Here is a 23846-nt window from a genome sequence, read left to right on the forward strand (position 1 = left end):
CTGTTGGCCGATTAGCCTGGGGCATGGGGGTCTCGGATGACGGGGGTGTTTTCAGGTCGGAAGACTGAGCGATGATGACAGCGCCCAAAGTAAGGAGAAGAGCAGGAGGAGGAAGGAGGCTTGGGAGGGAGGAAATTGTCTTACCGTGGGGCATAAAGAGACGGAGGTACCGTGGGGTGCCCCGGGGATGGTTAGATCCAATGGCTGATGCGTGGGGTCAAGTTCGGAGTGAGTCTCGGGAGCGGAGGCCGTGGGAACCGGTGAGGTTCCCTGGGAGCCTGGTGGGTTCCCCATCTCTGTTCTCGGAATCTTTGTAGGTGCCGGCGTATTTGCCGAAAGACGTGACAGGCACAGGTGCATTTAGTTGTTGAAACACCCTCTGAAGTCAGTGTAATTCTCCCTTCCATGCCACAGAGGAGGAAACCAAGGCTAAGAAGGGAAAGAGGGACTTGGCTCATGCTGGAGCTACGATGTGAGGAGCTCGGCTTTAAAGCCTGCCCTCTCGACGAGCAGACTCCAAACTCCCAGTGGAAACAGGGTAGAGACGGGATCACGGGCCAGATCCAGACACACCTTGGGTCGTGGGGTTCAGACCCAGGTCCATTCCTCTGGGGAGAGCTATGTGGTGAGCACCCGAGGGAAAAGCAGACTTCCCAGGAAGGCCAGCAAGGGATTCATCTAAACCTCCGGAGGCAGAAGAAAAGAGAACAGCTCAGTGTGTCTTGCTGCGCTGGGGCACCATGGGAGAGGGCAGTGGCCTAGGACTCGGGTGTGGGACCACGGCTAGGGACCCTAGCCTCGTGGCGCTTGGTTCTAGCCAGAGGGGTGGGACACGCACACAGAGAGGCCACGAGGGGTGAGGGCTATGGGGGCGAGGGTTCAGGGTTCCAGTGGCCCAGAAAATGGAATCGGGTCTTGAAAGGACAGCCAGGGGGTGGGGCAAAGTCAGTGCAGGCAGGGAAGTCCAGTGCGCACCTGGCCCTGTCCAGCTCGGCTCCTCACTCTCGGTGACACCTGGGACATCCCTTGAGCCTCCCAGCACCTCTCGTTCCTCAGTTCTGGAATGGGGGAGCCGTCTGGACCTGGCAGGACTGCTGCTGGTTCAACTCCCTGCATTGAGAATTGACCGTTTCCTGGGTATTGTGCCCAGCGCGTTGAATGATTTATTGTTATTATTTTTTTTTATCGTGGTAAAACACATCCAACATCAATTCACCATCTTCACCATTTTAAGCGTATGGTTCGGGGGCACGAAGGACCTTCTCCTCCTTGGGCACCAGCGCAGGCATCCGTCTCTGTATCTCTTTTCACCTCATAAAGCTGAAACTCCGGTTCACTAAAGAGCTTGTCATCCTCCCTCCCTCCAGCCCCTGGAAACCGGCATTCTTCTTTCTGTCTCTGTGGTTCTGACAACCTTGTGTTCTTCATAGAAGTGGAATCATACAGGACTTGTGCTTTTGTGACTGAATTATTTCACTTAGTAAATGTCTCCAGATGTCATCCACGTGGTAGCAGGTGTCAGCCTTTCCTTTCTCGCGAAGGCCGCTCGACATTCCATTGTGTGCACCATAGTTTATCCGCATGTCTGTCAACGGACGCTCGGGCTGCTTCGCCTTTTGGCTATTGTGAATGATGCTGTTATTTGAGTCCCTGCTTTCCATCGTCTTTGGGCATGTGTCCAGAAGAGAAATTGCTAGACCATAGGATAATTCTATTTTTAATTTTTTGAGGAACTGCCCCAATGTTTTCCACAGCAGTGGCACTCACATCCTTATCAACACATGTTGTTTCCTGTTTTTTTGATAGCACTCATGTTATGATTGTGAGGCGGTACCTCACCGTGGTTTTGATTTACATTTCCCCAATGATGAGTGAGACTGAACACCTTTTCATGTACTCACCAGCCATTTCTATGCCTTCTTTGGAGAAAAGTCCATTCAAGTCTTGTGCTCATTTTTTAATTGGGCTAACAACAATTTTTTGTTGTTGCTGTTGAATTGTAGGGGTTCTTTATATATTCTGGATCATAATCCCTTATAAGATTTATGAATATTTTCTCCCATTCCATGAGTTGCCTTTCACTTGGTTGATTGTGTCTTTAATACACAGATCTTAAGTTTGACATAGTCAGATTTACCTATTTTTATTGTTGTGGCCTGTACTGTTGGTGTCAAATGGTTTATTTAAAAAAAAAACAACCCTCTAACCTCAATGGGAAATAGGTTATATTATTGTTACTTTACAGAAGAAGAACTTGAGGCTTGGGAGGCTAAGTGACTTTCTAGTCTATGACTAGACTATAGACTAGACTATGACTAGAAAGTGGAAGAACTAGGACTTGAATATAAGTCTGTTTGGCTCCAAAAGTCGTACTCTCAACTATTAGTCTATGGTGATTAGTGACCTGTGACAGTAAAATGATTTTGGTAATGATGACGATGAAGATGATGACGATGATGGGGATGACGAGAACAATGGTGATGATGACGATGGTGATGGTGATGGTGATGACGGCGGTGATGAAGATGATGACGATGATGGGGACGATGATGACGATGATGACGATGGTGATGGTGATGATGACAATGGTGATGGTGATGACGATGATGGTGACAATGATGACGATGATGGTGATGGTTCTGATGGTGATGGTGATGGGGATGATGAGGATGGTGATGAAGATGATACAATGATGGCGATGGTGATGATGACAATGATTGTCATGGTTCTGATGATGATGACAGTGGGGATGGTGATGATGACAATGATGGTGATGAAGATGATGACGATGATGGGGATGATGATGACGATGATGGTGATGGTGATGATGATGACGATGATGGTGACAATGATGACGATGATGGTCATGGTTCTGACGGTGATGGTGATGGGGATGATGAGGATGGTGACAGTGATGACGATGGTGATGAAGATGATACAATGATGGCGATGGTGATGATGACAATGATTGTCATGGTTCTGATGATGATGACGATGGGGATGGTGATGATGACAATGATGGGGATGATGATGATGACGATGGTGATAACGATGATGATGGTGATGATGATGATGACAATGATCGTCGTGGTTCTGATGATGATGACGATGGGGATGGTGATGATGACAATGATGGGGATGATGATGATGACGATGGTGATAACGATGACGATGGTGATGATGATGATGACAATGATCGTCGTGGTTCTGATGATGATGACGATGGGGATGGTGATGGTGACAATGATGGTGATGAAGATGATGACGACGATGGGGACGATGATGACAGTGATGATGATGATGGTGGTGATGGTGATGATGGTGATGATGATGACGATGGGGATGGTGACGATGACAATGACGGTGTTGGTGCTGGTGGTGATGATGGTGGGGATGACGATGGTGACAGTGATGACGATGGTGATGAAGATGATACAATGATGGTGATGAAGATGACGGTGACGATGTTGACAATGACAATGAAGACGAGAATGACGAAGCCCGATGCGCACATTTCTGCTGTTTTACTTGAGCAGGTGACTCGTATTTCCAGGTCTCTGAACTGCAACTCAAGGAAGCAGTGGCCCAGGCTGTGGAGAATGTCAGGTTTGGAAAGGAGAGGCATCCGTGGAGTCTGGAAGGTAAGGGAGACAGCAGGCTCTGACTTGAATATCTTGGCCTTCTTAGATAGCTTAGGGCTTAGCCATTCACTCACCTTCTACCTCAGGGACGTAACAGTGGTCACAGACAAGCACAATGCGTGGGCAAAGGTTGAAGGCTAGCGGCCCACCAGCTAAGCCTGACTCACATTTCGCTTTGTTTGGGAAGCACGGGATTACAGAAGCATCTGAATTTCACCTTTTTTCAATGGGGAGGCAGGCTCCCAGCCTCTGGAGTCCACACTGTCCCCTGTTATCTTACACCAAGCTGCCCACAATCACTCTGTGTGGTGCACAGAGCATCTGGACGGGACTGGGTTAGCTGACTCCAGAGCCTGCGCTGCTGGGCTCTACTGCTCAGTGCTCAACCATGGAGAAAATGGTAGAACAACATGCAAATTATTGACAAGGAGGCTCATCTGTCTGCAAATGATCCAAGAAACGAAGGCTCACAAAATTTTATTTCAAATCTGTTCTACCATCTCTACCCCCTCGACATGCGTTTATGCTCAGGAAAATATAGCCGAGAAACTCACAAATATTTTGACAGTGGTTCCCTCCAGCAGGTAGGGCTGCCGGTGAATTTTCACTTTCATTTCTTCCTTTTTTGGCTGAATTTTTTTCTAATGAGGGTGTGCTGTTTTATGGCCAGGATAAAGCAAAAGAAATTTTTTTTCTTGAATGAGGATTTGAGCCGTGAACTTGGCTGATTGTGATTTTCTCCTAAAGTTTAGGATTCTCTTCCTTGGGGCTCTCCTTGCTCTCTTGGTCTTCAGAATGAGCTGGAATTTGAGCAAAAGGCTGGGTTTCAGCCTGCTCCCACTCCTTGGAGCACTGATTCTAGGAAACAAACACCTGGAACAGTTTGTCGCTAGAGAAAAGGGCCTCTTGAGGTTGTGTGGATGGTCCCTGGTGCTGAGGTGTGTTGGGGGGATGACCCAAGAAGAAAGCTGGATGGGAGGGAAGTGAAAGGGAGGCTCTGGCTAAGAAACTGTGGTTTGGGTCTCGATTCATTCTCAGCTGGAGGAAATGGTAGCCTCGGGGCGCCTGGATGGCTCAGTGGGTTAAGTGTCTGCCTTCGGCTCAGGTCATGATCCCAGGGTCCTGGGATGGAGCCCCGCATCAGGCTCTCTGCTCAGCAGGGAGACTGTTTCCCCTTCTCTCTCTGCCTGCCTCTCTGCCTGCTTGTGACCTCTCTCTCTCTGTCAAATAGATAAATAAAATCTTTATAAAAAAAAAAACAGAAAGAAAGAAATGGTAGCCTCTTGGGACAAGGCTCTACACACATTCACAGGTGTTTTCTGTCTTTTATACTGAGCCCTGAAACAACCCCCGTAGGCCTGGGATTATTATCCCCATTTAACAGATGAGAAAATGGGGTGTTGCTGGCTGGGCTTCCCCAGAAGCCAACTCTGAGACAGCGTTTGTCGGGATGTGACCTTGGAGGAGTCCCAGGGGTCAGAGCCTGTGAAGAAGAGGGGAGCAGGGGCTGGGCAGAGGGAGTTGGGCAGCTAAGCATCACGTCAGATGTCAGGCTGGCAGGAACGGCCATCTCTGTCAGTCACTGGAAACGAGCAGCCTCCTGGGTGAGCGGCTCCCTGTGGGCAGTCCCTGAAGAGGCCGACAGTAGCAGGTGCCTGCCGCCAGTGCTCCCCACGGGTGGGACAGCACGCCCTCCCTTGACAAGTAAGTCGGGGATGCACCTCGGTCTCCATTGCATGGAGACTCGGAAAGGTCGAGTGATGTTCCCAAGTGAAAGTCGTACAGCTCGACCCGGGACAGACCCACCACGCCTGCAAGGCTCCAGATCAAAAGGGACCTCAGATGGGCAGCAGACAGTCTGGGGGTTGCTGTGGGCAGCCCAGGGCCGTTGGGGGCACGGGGGCCAAGGTTCTGTGTGCCCTCCAAGCTCAGCTGCGGGGGGGTCCCCTGTGCTCGCACGGCAGGTGTCAAGAGGCTGGAAAGTAGCTGGCACGGGCGGCCGACCTTGGAGAGGGAGAGAGAGAAGAACTCAGCACCCCCGCATCGCAGGGCTCAGAAGGTTATGATCCGCTCCAGCAGCGACAGCAGTTACATGTCAGGGTCCCCCGGGGGGAGTCCCGTGAGCGGCTGCGAGCAGCAGCCTCCTGACCTGGACGTCACCACCCACGGCCCCAGCCTGTCCCAGGGGCAGGAGCCGGGGACGCTTCCCGCGGCTCCTTCCAGGCCGCCCCAGGAGAGCCCGCCCCTCCCTGTGACGCAGGACAGCCACCCACCCCTGAAGCTGAAGAAGTCCTTCGAGATTTTGGTGAGAAAGCCCACCACCTCCAAGCCCAAGCCTCCGCCCAGAAAATACTTCAAAAGTGACAGTGATCCTCAGAAGGGTCTGGAAGATAGAGAGGACGCCCTCGGCCCTTCTGGGCGCACCGTGCCCCCCTGTGGCCAGGTAAGAGAGGGGTCTGGCAGGCCGAATGTCCTCCTGAGCTCCAGAGCCAGGGTTGGGGTTTTGTTGCTGTTGGTTTGGTTTCAGTCATGTGCACGGTTGTTCCTGACCACCGGCCACAGCCTTCGCCCTGCGGGAGGGTCTCCGGCTCCCTCAGCGCGAGCTCCATGCTGACCACAGAGTCGGAGCTGGGCGGCTCGGAACCCAAGCCCCATGCCCACCAAGGGGCTGCGGGGCCCCTTCTAGAACACACTGGAGTTTCCGGCTGCTTTCATGGGGCTCGTTCATCAGGCTTGTGCCGGAGGAGCCCCAGCAGAGCTCCCAGAAGGCCCCTGGGTGAGGGATGCTGGTGGGGGGCTTCTGCGTGGCACTCGTTCCCCGCTTTCCAGAGGGGGTGGCCAGAGCAATGGCGAGACCCTGGCTCCTGGGGCTTTGCCGGCTCCTCTCCCTGACTCCCACTTCCTTCTGGGTGGAGACTGGGGGGACCCCGAGTTCTCTGAACCTTGGTTTCCCCTCCTGGTCCCCGAGGCTCGCCGGTGGCTCCCTGCTCGTTTGTGGACCCACAAGGCCGATGCCCAGCTGCGTCTCAGGCGCATGTGGGTTCGCGGCTGGGACGGTCCCTCCCGCAGGTCCGTGTGCGACCTCTGTGCCCCTCCCCCGCCGCCCGGGCCACCCCCGAAAGGATGCTCACCCCCATCCCCCAGGCCAGCCGGCGGCCACAGCACGGGCATCTTCATGTCAGGCCCTGTGCTGGGCGCCATAGGGACATCGCCTGGGTCCGGCCGCACCCCGCTGGGGGCGAGGGGCTGGTGATGAAGACACGGCCGAGCTCCAGCTCCCTCCACCAGCGGCCAGGCTGCCTTTCCCACCCCGGACCCCTGCAGTGGCGGTGGCCACGCAGGTGGCAAGGGGACCCCGGGACACCCTGTCATCCGGGTGACCATGCAGGAGGGGAAGAGGCCAGAGCAGCAGGGCGGGAAGCCGGGCGGTTGCGGGGGCTGTGAGCAGGAGCGGGAGGTGGAGGAGGAGGAAGCAGGTGCTGCTGTGGGTCCTGCAGAGCGAGGCCGGATGTGGCTGCTTAGATGCGCCCAGAGGGCTTGTCACGGTGGGTCTCTTCCCCTGCCTCAGGCTTGAAGCAAATGTTGCTGTTTTTCTGCGGGTCTGGAAGGGCGAGTGAGGAGCAGGCAGGCCTGGAAGCCGGGCTTTTTGCTTCGTTCCTGGAGACTCCGAGAAGGAGGAGGTCTGCGGGGCCACAGGGTGTCCTGGGGATGCCCTGGGAGTTCCTGGCTCAGCCAGGCCCTAGATGCAGGTGTCCCCAGGCCAGCTGGCTGGAGAAGCGGGGGTTTCTGCAGGAAGGGCCTGCAGCGGTTTGGGGCGTGGGCGCTTCCTCTGAGCAGCCTTCCCTGGGTGGGGGTCCGCTGGGGTCCGCGGTCCAGCCTCCCCCACCCCTGCCAGCAGCTGCCTTTCTCTGTCCCTCTGCTCAGTCCCGCGTGGCCGGCAGGCCCCTCTCAGCAGCACAAGCCGCAGGACCTACTTTTACTGGGAGTGGGAGTTGCAGAGAAAGGAGAAAACCCAGAAGTAAAGCCGGACCTCCCTCCTCGAGTCCCCTCGACCGATTCTGGGCATTTCCCACTGGATGGGTCTCTGCTTGGCCCCATCCTTCCCTCTGCCTCCCCCTTCTCTCCCAGTCCCCTGCAGCCTTTCTCGCCAGGGTAAGCCCCGAATCTTTCCCATGCCGAGACTCATGGGAACTTCAGATTCACAACCGAAACGACCCTCGGGATAGTTCCTTCAGTAAAAGACTAGTTTTTTCCCTTCTAGAAAATCCACTCAGACCATCACTTGGGCAGAAAATCCACTGTCTAGCCTGTAAGCCCACGCGTCTGTCCTTTCTCCTTTCCCCTCTCTCTCCCTCACTCACCGAGCACTGTGCTAGGGAAGGAGCTCAAAGTAGCTTCCAGAAAAATTTGAGTCAACTTGGATTTATTTTGAGGGCTAATTAAGGAAAAAAAAAACCCTAATAATAACAGGTGTGTTAACAAAACAGCAAAATACATTCATGTCTGTTCCGAGAGGCAAATTTGCTTTGACTAGTGGTTAAGTCAGCCTGTAAGAGTGTCCGCAATTCATGGATACAGACAGACGTCACCGCACGGAGCTCCCGAATGAGTCAAGGTGAATCCAAGCCTCCTGACATTTTCCCTGCGTGATGAGGGTCTCAGACACCCCTGGGCTAGTATTTCGAGCTCCGAATACCACGGCCAAGTCTTGCTTCTACAAAGGACTAGTTCAAGGAGCCCAGGGATTCCTGGGTTGGTTGGTCTCCCTGTGTTTCCCAGCGCTCTCCCCAAGCTAAGGTCTCTGACGGGGACCTTGGGTGGGGACGAGGCTCTGTGAACACAGTTCTAGCTTCGGGAGCCCTCTGTCAGGGAATGCGGATTGCCCACGGAGATGCTCACCTCGGGCCACAGACATCTGCACTTCTGTGTTAGTCCCAAACGGTGCATTTACTGCCCCTTTTCCCTTCCTCTGCGGGAGAAGCCTGCAGCTTTGTTAGACAGCCAGCCCGTCCTCCCCCCCCCACGCCTGCCTCTGGACTGAGCGGACACGGGGCCACCACCGCACCGGCAAGTGTTGGACCTGCCGACAAGCCCACACGGGAGGGTCCCTGTGATGTCGCCACCCTTTTCCTTCTTCTTGCCGGGGCTGGTGTCATGCTTGTCCCTCTCACTGTGTCCCACTCGCCGGAGCACTCCTTTTCTGCTTCTCTGCCTGGGATATTCTTACTCTTTGCTCAAGAACCAGACAGAAAGCATCTCTCTAGGAAGCCTCGTTCACCTGTCTGCTTCCTTGGGGCCCGGGCGGCCTCTGGTGTGTGCTGCGGGAAGGCAAACCCCAGGCCAGCAGGAGATAGGTGCTTGGGGCTGGTCCGGCTGGTCCGAGCCCGTAAGGAAGGAGCCTGAGACTGCATCCCAGGCTCGGTGGGGAGAACACGCCTGCCAGGGACTGACCTGGCCATGGCAGGTGCGGAGAGGGCCGCTGGGGCGCAGGTCCCGAGGGCCTGGTGTCCTCGAGGCACACTCCTGATGGAGAGCCGTGCGGGAAGTGACTGACATGCATTTGGCTCCGAGGGTCCGAACCTTACGTTCAGGAAGACCAGGAGCCTGCTGTCCCCCCCTTCCCAGGCCAGGGCTTCACCTGGAGGCAGCTACCCTCCACACTCTGAGCTCCTGGTCCGTCTCAGGGCACACAGGGACTTGACGCCCGGCCAGGAGGAGCTCTGTGCAGGACACGGGCTCCCTGGAAGCCGCGGGGCACCCTGGGCCTCTGGGGAGCTGGCAGCCCTGGGGAGGAAGGGGCCAGCGTGCAGGGCTGCCAGGGAGCCCGTCGGGGGAGCAGCGGGGCGCGGGCTCTAGGTGCCAGCCTGCGTGTGCCTGGCCTCTCACGGCAGCAGGCCACCGTTTTCACGTGGTCTCCCTTCCTGTTTACACCACAGGAAGCCAGAGAGCGGCTGCCACCGAGGCTGCCGCAGGAAGACACAGCGGCGAGAGTCCCCTGCGCCCCTGCCTGCTGCCCGGGGCCTGCGGCCGGCCCGCCCACGGCACCCTCCTCGGAGGCAGAGCCCGGGAGGAGAGGAGGCAGCCCAGGTAGGCTCTCAGCTCCGGCTTCCCAAAGGAAGGAAGGACCTTCCGGGTGAAGGTCCAGGACCGAGGCAAGGATGTGTGTTGGCGCCGGGGATGGAGGGATGTGCCCAACGGGGCAGCTGGACACAGGCTGGTGAACAGGCAGGAGCCCTGAGGTGCCTGGGGGGGCAGGACACCATGGTCCAACGAGCGATGCCGCGGAGGGGCTCGCTCAGGACAGGCAGCTGTGGGACGGGGGGGAGGGGGCCCTCTCGCATGTGGCGTCCTGCGGGCCTCCGGCTGAGGCAGCAGCCTTGCATTTGCCGGCGGGCGCTGTGTCCGGGAGGGTGGCCGTGCCCCCGCCCCCTGCAATCGCTGAGACGTGAAGATGTGCTGGATGTGGGGTCAGGGCATAGGACTCGGGGTCGGGAGGACCCGTGTAGGACCCCTGGCTCTGCCTCCCCAGGCGACCTCCTTTGCCTCCCGGGCCTCTGTCGCTCACTAGTGGGGTGTGGAAAGTCACATGTCACCCCAGCCTGTGTTGAACGCTGGCTCTCTGGGGCTCGGGCTAGGTGCTGAGAGAGGGAGGGACCGCGTGACAGAGAACCGACACACCGTTCGGGCCGTGGAGGTGCTCCCAGCAGTGGCTACAAACCACATGCCTGTTGGAGAAACGCTCCGTGGAGAGCACATGAGCGGCTCCCGGAGGGTTGGGAGTGGGTTAGGCGTGGGAACATTTAGCCCATCTCTCCTGAGCAGGTGTCCCACTGCAGCGGGCTCCCCTCCTCCACGCTCCCTCCCCCTCATCACCCCCATTGAGGAACACAGGACAGAACACCACGGTGCTCACTCACGAGAGCGCCTCACGCCTATGAACAAAGGGCTTGCTGGCTCTGACCGCGGAGCTTCCGGACGGCCCCTTGCGGCAGAGCGATGGACAAAGGCAGAGCTGGGCTGAGAGGAGCCTGGAATCCAGTCCCCCCACAGGTCTCCCGGATTGTGCAGAGCAGCTCCGGTTCCCTGAGGCTTAATCCTCCCTCGGTTTGCTTCCCTAGAAGCCCCGTGCCGAGGGGACAGCAAGGGTCAGCGCTCCTCTCGCTGGGCTGCTTCCGGGTACCACGCATCCCCCAGAACACAAATCCAGAGCAACACACTCTGCACCCGGTGCCAGATCTGACCTGGGGGCCACAGGACGGTCACATGTCCACTTGGTGTCTTTGCTGGCTGGGGCTCGGGGGCCAGCCTCCCTCTGTCCCCGGGTAAGAGAGTCTCCCCACCTTTCCGGGGGGGGGTGCGCAGATGACGTAAGGTGCTGAGCAGTGAGGAGTGGGTTAAGGAGCGAGGAGAGCTGGGCGGCGCCCCATGGGAAGGCATGCTGGCCCCCAGTGCTGTTTAATGACAAAGCAAAGAGGGCGCCCTTCTGTGACCTTTGGCTTACTGGTTTGGAAAGGTGAGAACATTGCTTTGGCTTCTAAATTTGCACGACTGCGGGCAGGCTGCTGTAGGGCAGCGGGAAGAGTCAGGAGACGGGGGTCACCGACAGGGGATCCCTTGCCCGTGTGAATGTTGTACAACTGAGAAGGGCCAGAGATGGAGCCAGACAGTCTCCGCAGCTCCTTCCAGCTCTGAAACGTGGAGAAGCCGACTGGTTCCGTGGTGCTCGTTGCTGGCCTTGCCGTCAGGGAACGGCACCGGGAGGGGGGCAGATGCTCCCCCAGCCAGGGCTGCTCTCCCGCAGAAGGCTCCTTGCTGTTTAGCTCTGAACGTAGGACGGAGGGGTAAGGCTCAACCTTGGCCTTGTTTGTGCTCCCCAGGGACCCCCGCCTCCGCTGTGAAGCCCCGTGTCCTTAAGAGGCAGGCTCGGACGGACGACAGCCTGGATAACACAGTCGAAGACCCCTGGGTTCGAATTTCCGACTGCATCAAAAACCTGTTCAGCCCCATCATGAGCGAGAACCACGGCCATGTGCCTCTGCCCCCCAGCGTCGGTCTGGGTGAAGAAGTCGGGGCGCGGGGCCACCCCGATGGGACGCCGCCCAAGCTGGATGCCGCCGGCGGTGCTCCCAACGCTTATAAGTTGGCGGACGGCGGCACTGTGAAGAAGGGCCCCCCCGTGGCCCCCAAGCCCGCCTGGTTTCGCCAAAGCTTGAAAAGTTTGAGGACGCGTGCCCAGGAGCCGAGGCGGCTGCCCGACACGGCCTCCCCCGCCCAGCCGACACCGGTTCCCCGGGAGCGCCCGGCGCCCCCCACTCGGACCTTCTCCTCCTCCATCAAACAGAGGATCAGCTCCTTCGAGACCTTTGGCTCCTCTCCGCTGCCCAGCAGAGGAGCCCAGAGACAGAGCCCGCAGGCCTCCTGGGGGGACGCAGCACAAGCTCCAGGGGAACAGGAGGGAGGACAGGGTCCTGGACGCTCGGGGCGAGGGGCTCCCCCCGCCGTCGAGCCACAGCCACCAGAGCAAGAGCGGCTGTCGCGGGGCTCCCCCAGCTCCTCCAAGAACAATGAGCCTGGTGTGTCAGGGTCCCCTCTGTCCGGACGGCAGTTGGGTCAGAAAACCCCCCTCCGTGACCCCGACCCTCTCTCGAGGCTGCTGTCCACACAGACGGAGGAGCCCCAGGGCCGCATCGTCAAGATGCCGGGCCAGCGGGCGCGGAGCTTCCCCCTGTCCCGGACCCAGTCCTGGGAGATGAAGCCGCTGGACGAGAAGACCAGCAAGCTCTACTCCATCAGCAGCCAAGTGTCGTCGGCGGTCATGAAGTCCCTGCTGTGCCTTCCGTCCTCTGTCTCCTGGGGCCAGACACCCTGCAGCCCCAAGGAAGGGGGTTCTCCTGCGTCGTTGGCCGGGGACGCCCCAGCCGTGAACAGTTCTGCAGAAACTCCTGCCTCGGACATGGGCTTCTCCCTCAAGTGAGTGTGTCCAGGATCTCCCGCAGCTTCCTGTCGGTCTTCCCGTGGTTTCTGGTCTTTTCTTTCATAGCTGTGCATAACTTTATTTACGATGTCTCGGGTACCCGAAGGGATGGTTCTACCTGTTCTTTCCCGGGTGCGTGTGTATGCGTTACACCCTCTGTATGAAGGAGGACTTTTTCCCGACCCCTGGTCTGGGAGGGCTGGGGAGGGGGGCTGTGCTGGTGGTCGCCGGTGAGCTGTCCGTGAGGGTTTGGAAAATGAACGCACATCTGACATGTCCCGCTCCTGCTCAGGAAGACCCACCTGGAGCCGGGAGGCGATGACCCTCAACCTGTTTTTCCCTGTCACCCCCAAAGGAATCCACACGTCCTCCGTGCATGACTTCCAGTCCCTGGACTGGGCGTTAGGATGTCTGGGACTGCGAGCGGTTTCCTCACTCTCGGTTTGCCCTTCAGCTGAGATTAGGAGGTGGACAGGACCTGCTCCAAAAACTGGGGGGCTCCCCCCAGTCTCCCGGGGCCCCTGCTGTGGGGCGAGGTCCTGCCTTGAATTAGGACCACCCTGCATGTCCCAGCTTTAGTTCTTAGTCTTAGACTGCTGAGACCTGTCTGAGACCCGCTGACCCTCAGTTTCATGTCCCAGCCCCAGCAGACAGCCCGGGAGGGAACCCACGTGAGCCCCGAGCACGCATGTAGGGGTCTCCAGAGCCCGATGACCCATGGGTAGCTCCTGGGAGCCAGGCTGATGTGGGGCGGCCGGGAGCTGGCTCTCTCTGGTGGAGAAGCTGCGCCCCGGTTGCGACGGCGAGGCTCCCTGTTCCAATGGGCTCTGCCCCGGGACGGCTTCACCTGCTCGCAGCGGAGCTCTGCCAGTCGGAGGGCGGGGAAATGGCTTCTCGCTGAAGCCACAGTTTCCTGCAAACATGAGGTGTAGCTGAAAAAAAAAGCCAGCTACAGAATACCCCAATCAGTTCCAGAGGGAAAGGAAGGCCAATCGCTGGCTGTGTGGTGCGGCTTGTAGTTATTAGGCGCTAACAGCGGGGGATTCGCGGGCGCTATCGGCCGCTGTGACGGAGCGCAGGGGCGAGTGTGTGCGGGGCCCCGTGGCCGTGGTCCGACCGTGGCGCGGGTGCCAGTCGTCCACCTCGCTGTCCTCCAGGGGAGGTGCTGACATTTACGCACCCCGACCTGGAGTCCGACGCGCCGTGACCCGTGACTGTGACTCCCGGACTGGGCCTTCCGTGGCCGCGTGAGCACCGAGCAGGGCTCGCCCTCCGCACGCCACAGTCCCGGTGCTTCAGTGGCGGACGCTGGCACCCGCTCAGACTTACTCCATCAAACGACAGAATGCGCGTGGGTGCCCGGCCCCATGCCTGGAGCAGAGGGTGATGTGGTGACCGCGAGCTCCTATAATATTCTGACCGGTGCCCTGTGCGCTTTCCCCCTGAAAGCCTTTCAGAGCTGAGAGAGTACACAGAGGGCCTCGGTGAGCCCACGGAAGCTGAAAGCTGGGACCACGGCTCCCCTCAGTCTGGCCAGTCCGTCATCTCCCTGCTGAGCTCTGAGGAGTTAAAGAAGCTCATTGAGGAAGTGAAGGTTCTAGATGAAGCGACGTTGAAGGTAGGCTTCCTCGGCGAGCGCTTGGAGTGGCCTCGGCCGAGCTCCAAGCCGTGGCCAGAGTGGGTGCAGAAGCGGCCCTGGGCGGGTCCCCCGGCCCCCATGGGAGAAGGACATCGCCTCACTGGCCCACAGTAAGACCCACCCCTTGAAGGACGCTTGGCAGCTCAGAAAGTGCTTTTAACCTCTAGCTTATTGCATCTTTCCGGCCATTCTGGAAATGAGAAAGGTGGGGCGCCAGAGTTTTCCTTCTCCGAGTTCTGTGCCCCATCCCTGTCCCACGGGCCGCCGGCTGGGCGTGCGTGTCCAGGGACAAGCTTGTGTTAATGGGAACGTGCTGTTGTAAGCAGCCTGGCTCGCACGATCTCACGCTGAAGACTTCCCCTGCACGGCAGGAAGGGACGGCTCCCAGGGCTTGCAAGGGGCCCCATTTCCCTCAAGTCATTGTGAAAGTCCCACTTCCCATCTGCTTCTGAGCACACCCTCAAGATGGGAGGAGAGGAAGTGACGGCTCAACCCGGGTGAGCCTGGGCGCAAGGGCTTGGCCCTCCTGGGTCGTCCTGGATCTGCAAGGGCTTTTTGCCCCAGAATCGTCCAGACCAGGGTGAAAGCGTTAAGGAGGCCTCGTAGCTGAAATTCCCAAGGTCAGGGGCGTTGGCGCGACCCGACCAACACAAGACACCCTGGGTGGTGACTCACTTGTCTCCTGGACCCCAGCACCACCGTCCCCCAGGGCTTCATTCACGCAGAATGACAGGGTCAAAACAAAGAGCTGTCTTGTCTAGGGTGTCCCTGGGAGGCCACTTGCTTTTGTGCTGGGCAAGGGCAGGTGACCTGATACTTGGGTCAAAGTGGGGAGATTTGGGCCGGTGCTGGGGTAGAGGGGGGTGGAGAGGTGCCCCCATCTCTCTGGGTCTCGGGGACTCCCAACAAGGCATCACGCCAGGAGCTCTCGTGGTGTCCGAGCAAGGGAGTCCTTTGGCACAGGGTCATTCCCTAGCAGCGCGGGGCAAAGTGGTGGGCCGAGAGCCACGTGGCCTGCCGGTGTATCGAATTTGGTCTGCGTGGGGACTGTTAAACTATTGTGTTCTGGAAATGGTAAAAGCTGAATTGATACCTGGTGGTCGGGCTCCTCTCTTCGTTGAAAGGGGGCAGTCGGGTAGCCCTGGGTCTGCGTGGCTGGGGCGCGGGAGAGACGGGCTCCCTGGTTCTCGGCGGTTCCCGTCACCCTGCAATGCCGCAGTCGGTCCGGTTTGCTCCTTTAATGATCTGCCTGCGACGCCCCCTTCCCCTGTCACTATGCATTTGAACTTGAGGCCTCAGGTCAAGACCCGAAAGAGTGTCTGCGATTTCAGACGGTCAGAGGGATTGTTCGGCTCCGGTGAGCCCTCAGCGGGAAGCCGTGTGTGCATGTGCTCTTGCGGGCACGTGTGTGTGCACGGGCGCCCATGTGTGCTGCGGCTGGGACCTGGCCGAGCTCCTCCACGTGTGGCTTGCCCCGGGAGGAGGAGGAAGAGGGCAGGAGCAGAGCCAGCTTGCGCAGACCAGTCCTGACCTGCGGCCGTCCCGCAGCCTCCTGGCTGGCCTCGCCCCACACGGAAATGGCAGAGCTGTGTTTCCCAACACGCCGGGTTTCCAGCCGACTTAATGGCACCCGGCCCCGTCTGAACCCATTGCGGGTGTGGGGTGGGGCAGCCAGGAGAGGAAAAGAGGGTTACCTGTTACTTTACACACGCCTTTTCCCTGCTCACGTTCCTACGACTCCAGAAAGCACAGTGCTCCCGGTCCGGGGGATGGACGGGGTTCGAAGAAAGGCTAGAACTTGGCCCGTGGCCACGCTGGGCTCGGGGATGGAGTGAGCCTGACGTGGCTCTTAGATTGTTCGGGCTGGCGTGGTGCACGGTCTTAACAGATGTGTTTCCTTCCACAGCAATTAGACAACATCCACGTCACCATCTTGCACAAGGAGGAAGGGGCCGGCCTCGGGTTCAGCCTGGCGGGAGGAGCGGATCTAGAAAACAAAGTGATCACGGTGAGTGGCCCAGGGCTGGGGGTGCGTGAGCGCCAGAGGCAACGGCCCCAGTGGAGAGGACACCTGCCAGGAAGGGCCTCACTCTGGGGCTCAGACGAGAGAGAGGCTGGGGCCAGGCCACCGGACAGAGTCCTAGAGGGGAGCTGTGGGGACCCCACCCTCTATTAAGAAGCCTAGTGACTTCACACTCGACCCTCATCGTGATCCTTCATTGAACAAGCAAGGGCTCTGCGGACCCCAGACAACCTGCATACGCCAAGGGAACCTGAATCACTTGTGGAAACGCAAAAAAAATAAACAAAAAATCCCAGGTGTCTCAGCCCCACAGCGGGACCGCTGGCCAGAATTTCTCGACGTCCAAGGGGACATTCTAAAAAACAGCAAACCAGGGACTGTCACTGAATCGTACACCTGAAAGTGCCTCATTGTGTGTTGTGCGAATTTCAAGTCCACAACAACAATTCGAAGCAGATTTTATTCAACGTCTCTTGCTCTGGACAAGGAGACCAGGAAGCTGTTCGTGACTGGGCATTTAGACAGGAACGGTTTATGGTGTCGGGCCTCTGTGGACGGCTGCGCAGCCGGGGACGGGACACCCGCGCGTGACAGCTGCGTTGTCGTGGGGCCTCCAGGTGCCGCGCACACGCCTTCCCCTGCCCGGCTGCGGGCTCACCTTCCAGCTCACCACCCGCCTGCACAGAACACCCACCTCCCAGCCGGTGACTCGGCTGTTCCGACCGGCCTGGCCAGAGCCATCCCCTGTTCCGACCTGCCCGGCCAGAGCCACCCCCCGTGAGTGGTGACTTCCTTCGCTGAAGCAGGCTCTCTACCACACGAAAAGCACCAAAAATCACCCGGGACCTGTTTCTGTCACAGAGCACGTGGCCCTGGACTGCAAAGGGCCCCTGGCTGTGCGGTAGACCTTCCGTCTGAGGAGTGGGATCCGGGCCTGTGAGAAGAGCCCTTGGGATCCTGGGATCCTCTCCATCCCTTTCGGCCAGCCTCCCTGGACACCAAACAGACAATGCACGTCAGCCAGGCACATACGCCAGACTCCCTCTCTCTCCCTCCGGGCGGGAATGCGTCCTTTCCTTTCCCGAGTCGTCGTTGCAAGAGAACCAACGCTGAGCACCGTCCCTGACTGAGGGCCGTGCTGGGCACTCCCTGGCTTCTGTCAACCATCTTCCCCCTGACTCAGGGAGTGGGGGTGGACATGGAGGGACTCCGGCGGGGGACAGAGATGCCCACCAGAACTTCTGCTTCGTACCTGTGTCTCGTACAGAGCCTGGAGAGCCTTGCCACATCTGACCGCGACACAGAATTTTTCAGACGCCAAAATAACGGAGAGAAACCGAGAGCCTGTTTTGCACGATGCTGTAGCACGTCTCAGTGACAGCCGTCGCGCAGTCCCTCTGAGCTGTGCACGGTAGAACTGACCTCATTAAAGAGGCAGAGGCCAAGACGTGCTCTGTTTAAAAAACCCCACCTATTTTGCTGAAAGGGGACTGGGGGGGTCCTCTTTCAACAAAATAGAAATTCTGGATCAGAATTTCCAGGAGTTGAGCTTTAAAAATGCCCAGACTTTCCATCCTGTGTCATCCTGCGGAAGACGGGGGCCTGAGAACTGTGCAGGGAAAAAGGGGTTGTTTGCTGAAACGCGTCCGGGGATCACTGCATGTTCTTCCAGAAGCGCGGTGCAAATCGGCTTTGCTGAGTCTCTAATACCTCTTCCGACAAACTGGAGATGTTTTCAGACCTTCCGTTTCACCCAGACATTAGAGCCCTTTCCCTATGCAAGGTCCACGCATGAGGCACAGAGCCTGCACTTCAGGAAAACGCTCTGGGAGGCGCTCCAGAGCAGGCAAGGCGAGAGATGAGAAAGGGGGTTGTTTACGAGGATTGCGGGAATCGGCCAGGGCATTGTGTTCGGAAGGGTTCTGAGGACGGGTCTGACCACTCTCGCTGGGGGTCTCTGCTCTGGGTGTCTAGGTCTGCCCACCTGGTCCGGATCCTCTTGCAGCCGGAGTCCGGAGCCGATGCCGGCGGACTCCCAGGTCTTTTTTTTTTTTTTTTTTTTAAAGATTTTATTTATTTATTTGACAGAGAGAGATCACAAGTAGGCAGAGAGGCAGGCAGAGAGAGTGAGAGGGAAGCAGGCTCCCTTCAGAGCAGAGAGCCGGATGTGGGACTCGATCCCAGGACCCTGAGATCATGACCCGAGCCGAAGGCAGCGGCTTAAACCACTGAGCCACCCAGGCGCCCCGGACTCCCAGGTCTTGACTCCCCTTGCTCTGTGCAGGTCCATAGGGTGTTCCCCAACGGGCTGGCCTCCCAAGAGGGGACTATTCAGAAGGGCAATGAGGTTCTATCCATCAACGGCAAGTCCCTCAAAGGGGCCACACACAACGATGCCCTGGCCATCCTCCGCCAAGCTCGGGACCCCAGGCAAGCCGTGATCGTCACCAGGAAGCCAGTTCTGGAGGCCACGCCCGACCTGAACTCCTCCTCGGATTCTACGACATCAGCCTCTGTGGCCAGCGACGTTTCCGCAGATTCCAGTAAGTATCCCCAAGCTTGCGGGAGGCGCTGGGGGTCACACCGCCTTTGGCCACGTGGGGCCAGGGCCGCTGGGGCTGCTCGATCGTGCGTGGCCTGCCTGGCACGCTGCCGGGGACACGTGTCTGTGTTCATATGGGCACAGGCACGGGTGCAAGGCAGACAGGCAGCCTTCCCCGGCTCACATGGGTGCCCAGAGAGGAGGGCGTCCCTAACAACGCCCCTGTGCTTCCCCTGCAGCAGAGGCCGCGGTGCACACGGTGACGCTGGAGAAGACCTCCACGGGGCTGGGCTTCAGCCTGGAGGGCGGCAAGGGCTCCCTGCTCGGGGACAAGCCTCTCACCGTGAACCGGATTTTCAAAGGTGTGGTGTGCATCTGCGTCTTTGCGCTCTCTCCAGGCGGGGGGGGGGGGTGGGGGGGGTCGGGCCAGGCCCCCACAAGGCTTCTGGGCACCTTCTGGGCCACATTGGTCTCCCACAGCCCCCCTCAGTTCTGCTTTTTCTACCTTCTCTCCTCGCCTCGGGACATCCCCTTGCCCCTTCTCATTCGCTGGGTCCTGGCAAGTGACAGAGCCCTGGGCTTGGTTCAGCTGCGCAGGGCCCGGAACTAGGGTGAGGCCAGAGAGACAGGACATGGCCCTGAAGGGGGCCCCCAGACCCGCAGTAGCCAATTTCAATGCGCTAGGTCTAAGAATGAAAATTAAACAAAATCCATAATGAACAAAACATCAAAGTTTAAAATAAGGACAGGGTCTTCCCACTTGGACACACTCAGCCTCGCTTGGCTCCCCCCACTCCTGGACCCGTCAGCTCTCGTTTTTATTCAAAACCCTGACGTTTTGATCATCGCGGGTTGAGGTGCAAGCCGGCCAAAAGTGGGGGTCACTCAGGGTTCCCCGTGACCGTCGTGACTGGCCTGCAGCTCCCAGGGCTCTTCAGGCCCCAGCAGCAGGGCAGGGAGCTGGGGCAGAGCCCCGGGCAGGGGTCGAGGGACCTGGCTTCAGGCCGCAGCTCGGCCTCTCACTTGCTGAGTGACCGCTGCCCCCCGGGGCCCGGGGCTCCTCGTCCACACAGAGCTGTGGGGTGTGTATGGACCCGGGTGCGAGGAGGCTCCCGGGGACAGGAGGCTCCCCGGGAATCCTCATTTATTCCAACTCTGGGAAAGATGTTCTTAGCGTTTGAAGGTGGGCTACCAGCTCTGAGGCCTGGCTGGTTACCTGAGTCCTCGCTCTCCTGGCGAGTACAAAGGGACGATTGTTCCCCACGCAGTGCTAGGTGGACACCCAATGGGCACAAAGATCCGAAATACTTGAGCAGTTTCTAAATTCTCATTACTATTAGCTTTTAGTCACTGTTTCTGAATCTCATGGTGGCAAACGGACGGGACAACCGTTTGAACAGTCCTTTGAAAGGATGGGGGCCGTACGCGATTCTGTCCTCTTCCCACGGACGCAGGGGTCTTCTCCAGGCCTCTAGGATCCAGGAAGTCTCCTCAACCTGGCTCTGGGTTTGGGGCTGCCCGGAACCTCCCTTCCCTGGGGACACACAGGCTACACCTTTCCCGAGGGCCACGGGGCTGGAGCCTGGCGTGCCCACCTTGAGGTCACTGATGAGATGCCCCACCAAAGGCCCACGGCCAAGCTCCTGAGGGACGGGCACCCTGTTCCCTCCCGAGCTGTCCCAGCTCCCCAGAGACTGACGCTGGGAGGTGCCCTTCCTTGCTCCCTGGTCACCTGAGCAAGCCGTTATCTTCTTCCTCCTCCTCTCAGGGGCCGCCTCAGAGCAGAGCGAGACGATCCAGCCAGGGGATGAGCTCCTACACTTGGCTGGCACGGCCATGCAGGGCCTCACGCGGTTTGAAGCCTGGAACATCATCAAGACCTTGCCCGATGGACCTGTCCCGATCGTCATCAGGAGGAAAAGCCATCAGGCCAAGGGGACCGCAGGGGCGGGAGACTCGTAGGCAAGCACAGAGCTGCTCACAAGCGCTAATTCTCAGGGTCACGGCTACTCCTCGCTCGGACAGGGGACAGCAGAGATGTGCTTCCTGGTGCTGCTGGCCTGGTCCTGACCTTCCGGGAAGTCACCCAGCCGGAGGGCGGTCCCGAAAGGAAGGGCAGAGTCACACCAGAGGCCCGTACAGACGATGCACAGAGAGCGTAAAGAAAACAGGGTGGTGCTATAAATAAAACGGCTTGTCCCGGTTTGTATGAAACCCGTGTCCTGCTTGGCAGACGTCCCGAGGCCCGGAACGGTGGGATGATTCACACCGCATACGGCATTTGCGTTTCTCACGCATCTGCCACGTGGGGACGGGCCCTGCTGCTCTCCTGGGCATCTGCCTGAGCAGCTCGGAGGCTGCTGGATCACTGCCCCCGAGGGTCAGTCTGGTGTGTTCTTTTGGCAGGACCCGAACTGGAGCGGTCAGCCTGGACGCTCGTAGGGGGCCTCGCCCCGGGGCCCGGGCTTCCTCACACATGGTGGCTGGGGCAAGGGCGAGAGAGCCGGCTCGGTGGTCCTTCTTCTGACCCTGCCTCGGAGCCCCGCGGCATCTTCCGCTGGACCCTATCGGGGAAGCCGGCCCAGGTGCATGGTGAGGGCAGCCGCTGCTGGGCTATGGGGAAAACACCGTCTACCAGACAAAACGCTTGCGAAGCTGGTTGTCGGCGGGGAGACATGATCCAAGGCCTAGGGGAACTGGGTGGTGGGGCAAGGACACCACAGGTGAGACTCAAAGCGTGGGCAGGTGTGCGGACAGCGCGGACCCGCACGCGCACGACAGGGTGAACTAGAAACTGCTACCGTCAACCTGCCCCGGGCCGAGCACCGGGCTGGCGTTAGCAGTCGCGGTCTTTGCTAATCACCGTGGGGGTCTATGGGGCGTGGTTTTGTGCCACTGAATTGATGAGGGGGCCAAGACCCGGAGACGGCAGGTGGCCCATCCAGGCTGGTGAACTGTGCGGCCGAAACTCAGTCCTTCTTTTCTGTGATTCGGTGCAGACCGACGGGCCAGTGTGGACCAGCACACAGTTGCTTTGCTCATCTCTTAGTGCCCGGCGGCCACGCTCAGGGCAGACCGAGGTCTTAGCTGCAAGCAGCAGCACCCGACCGGCCCCCCCAGCGTCCCAGCCCTGCCCCAGCCCCGTGACTGGTGGAGACTGGGGACGACACGCAAACGAGTTACTCCCAGGCCAGGAGTACTGGGGCCACATCAGTGGAATCTGGTGGCTTCTCCAGGGTCTGCAGGAGGCAGACTGTATCCTGGCAGCGAACTCACAGGACTCTCACCGGGGGGGCCCTCTTCACGCCATCGCCCTGTGTGACGTCACTACAGTGGGCGCCAGCGCGCCGATCCACTCATCCCAGGAAGCAGCGGGCTTACAGCGGTCGTGTCCTGCCTGCTGCCTGGCGTGTCCCCTTGTGAGTTTTGCCCTGCCCCACAGAGAGACAAGGTCTCTGAGACACCGGGCGGACTGGTTCTTCAGGTTTGACAGACATTGAAGATCACTGCAACCCAGCATGGGAAGACGTGCCTGAGTTCCCCGGGTCACTCTACGGGATCCTGCCTTTGCCCCGGGGCTGGCCGGGGAGGCACACCCAGGTCCCACCATCTCGTAGCGACCAACTGCTGGGCGAGTAGCCGGGTCAGGCATGCCCAGGGCAGGAGTGGCCTTCCGTCGGGACCGGGAGCGGGGGACGCACATGAGCGCAGGGCTGGCCAAGGGCCAGGGACACACAGGAGGCACCCGGCGAGTCTCCGCAGGCTTGTGTCAGGCCTAGGGCACAGCTGGCCTGCGGCCCTCGCAGTCCCTCCTACTGCTTCAGAGGGTCCCCCTCCCCCCACTCAGGACGCCACCACTGGTCCTTTCCAGTCTCTGCGCTGGGGGGCGGGGGACGCCTCTTCAGTCCAGGAGCCAGCAAGTTCTGGACACCAGAGCTCATGCGTTTGAAGTCGCGGCGCTGGGATTTATGCAGAGATTTGGCCGTCCCGGGCCGATGTCTTGAGAAGGGAGCAGAGGCAGAGGACAGTGCCTCCGTGAACGGCTTCTGGTCGCCCCCAAACACGGCATGCGCCACGGCTCACCGGCAGGGACCCACTCCCACCCCGTGGGCACGGCACTCTCCCCAGGGCCTCTCTCAGGCCGCCCTGGCTCTTTGCTTTGAGCCGCGTCTAAGCAGTCGGTATGTCATCTCATCTGCAGGGACCTGAGGCAGCAGGCAACCTGGGGGTTGCTATTCCCGTCCCCACGTTGTCCCTGCAAGACAGGCCGTGCAGCAGGGGCAGGTGAAGGCGCTGACCGGGAGCAGAAATTCTGAGTGAGAGGCAGGCACCGGGACAGGGGCACATTTCCAGACTCCCGGGCAGCACGGCTCCCCCCGAGGGACCCTGTGACCCCCATCCACGGCGCGGCCGGCTCTCCATCCTGAGAGACAGGGAGGCAGAGGTGGTTTCCGGGGTCTCCGGAGCTGCCGCCCGGTGGAGTCAGGCTACCCGTTTACCGAGGGAATGTGATCTAAACAAATCCAAGAGCCTGATGAAGGTTTCTCAGCGGGACGGTCCCAACGATAGGACTATGAAGTCTGTGGTCCCATCGCGACCCATAAGAAGGGGGCTTCCTACCCCCTCCCATGTCAAAGCTTGCTCGTGCTTCGCCACATCCGGAGACAGACGCCCCAGGACTCGAAGGTGGGGAAGTGAGCCCTACGCACAAGGCGGGGCTGTCTTTCCCTGGGAGGACTCTGGAAACTTCCTTCGGACCGTCCTCACTGCAACTCAAGGACACTGGGGTCAGACACAGGGATGCCGCTCACTGTGACAGGCTGTGTGGTCCCAACCCGAGACGGGGAAGGGACCTCGTGTGGCTGCCGAGGCCCCTTCCAGGTGGCAAAGCCATGCTCCCCCGTTCTGATGACCCACACAGGAGGCCAGGCCCGTGTGATCTCAGAGCAGAGCCTAGAGCGGGGACTCCAGCCAGCGCTGCTGGAGGGGACCTGCCCTCCCATCCTTCATGCGGACAGCAGAGTGGC

General features: G+C 59.2%; 1 protein-coding gene across 3 annotated transcripts in view; it reads left to right on the forward strand.

Moving 5' to 3' along the window:
* Positions 1-23816, forward strand: part of IL16 (interleukin 16) — a 103323-nt gene extending 79507 nt beyond the window's left edge. For 2 of the 3 annotated variants that reach the window (XM_046008029.1, XM_046008030.1), the window contains exons 11-19: positions 3554-3641; positions 5606-6084; positions 9578-9728; positions 11519-12611; positions 14065-14233; positions 16161-16262; positions 18562-18820; positions 19059-19181; positions 20588-23816. In XM_046008029.1, the coding sequence (XP_045863985.1) occupies positions 3554-3641; positions 5606-6084; positions 9578-9728; positions 11519-12611; positions 14065-14233; positions 16161-16262; positions 18562-18820; positions 19059-19181; positions 20588-20781 (2658 nt within the window). In that variant the 3' untranslated portion in view covers positions 20782-23816. Of the gene's footprint in view, positions 1-3553; positions 3642-5605; positions 6085-9577; positions 9729-11063; positions 11155-11518; positions 12612-14064; positions 14234-16160; positions 16263-18561; positions 18821-19058; positions 19182-20587 lie in introns of those variants that run through there. The other variant, XM_046008031.1, reaches the window with a different exon arrangement.
* The last annotated feature ends 30 nt before the right edge of the window (positions 23817-23846 follow it).

This window comes from Meles meles, chromosome 6, assembly GCF_922984935.1.
Source record: "Meles meles chromosome 6, mMelMel3.1 paternal haplotype, whole genome shotgun sequence".
In the NCBI taxonomy this organism is placed as follows: Eukaryota; Metazoa; Chordata; class Mammalia; order Carnivora; family Mustelidae; genus Meles; species Meles meles.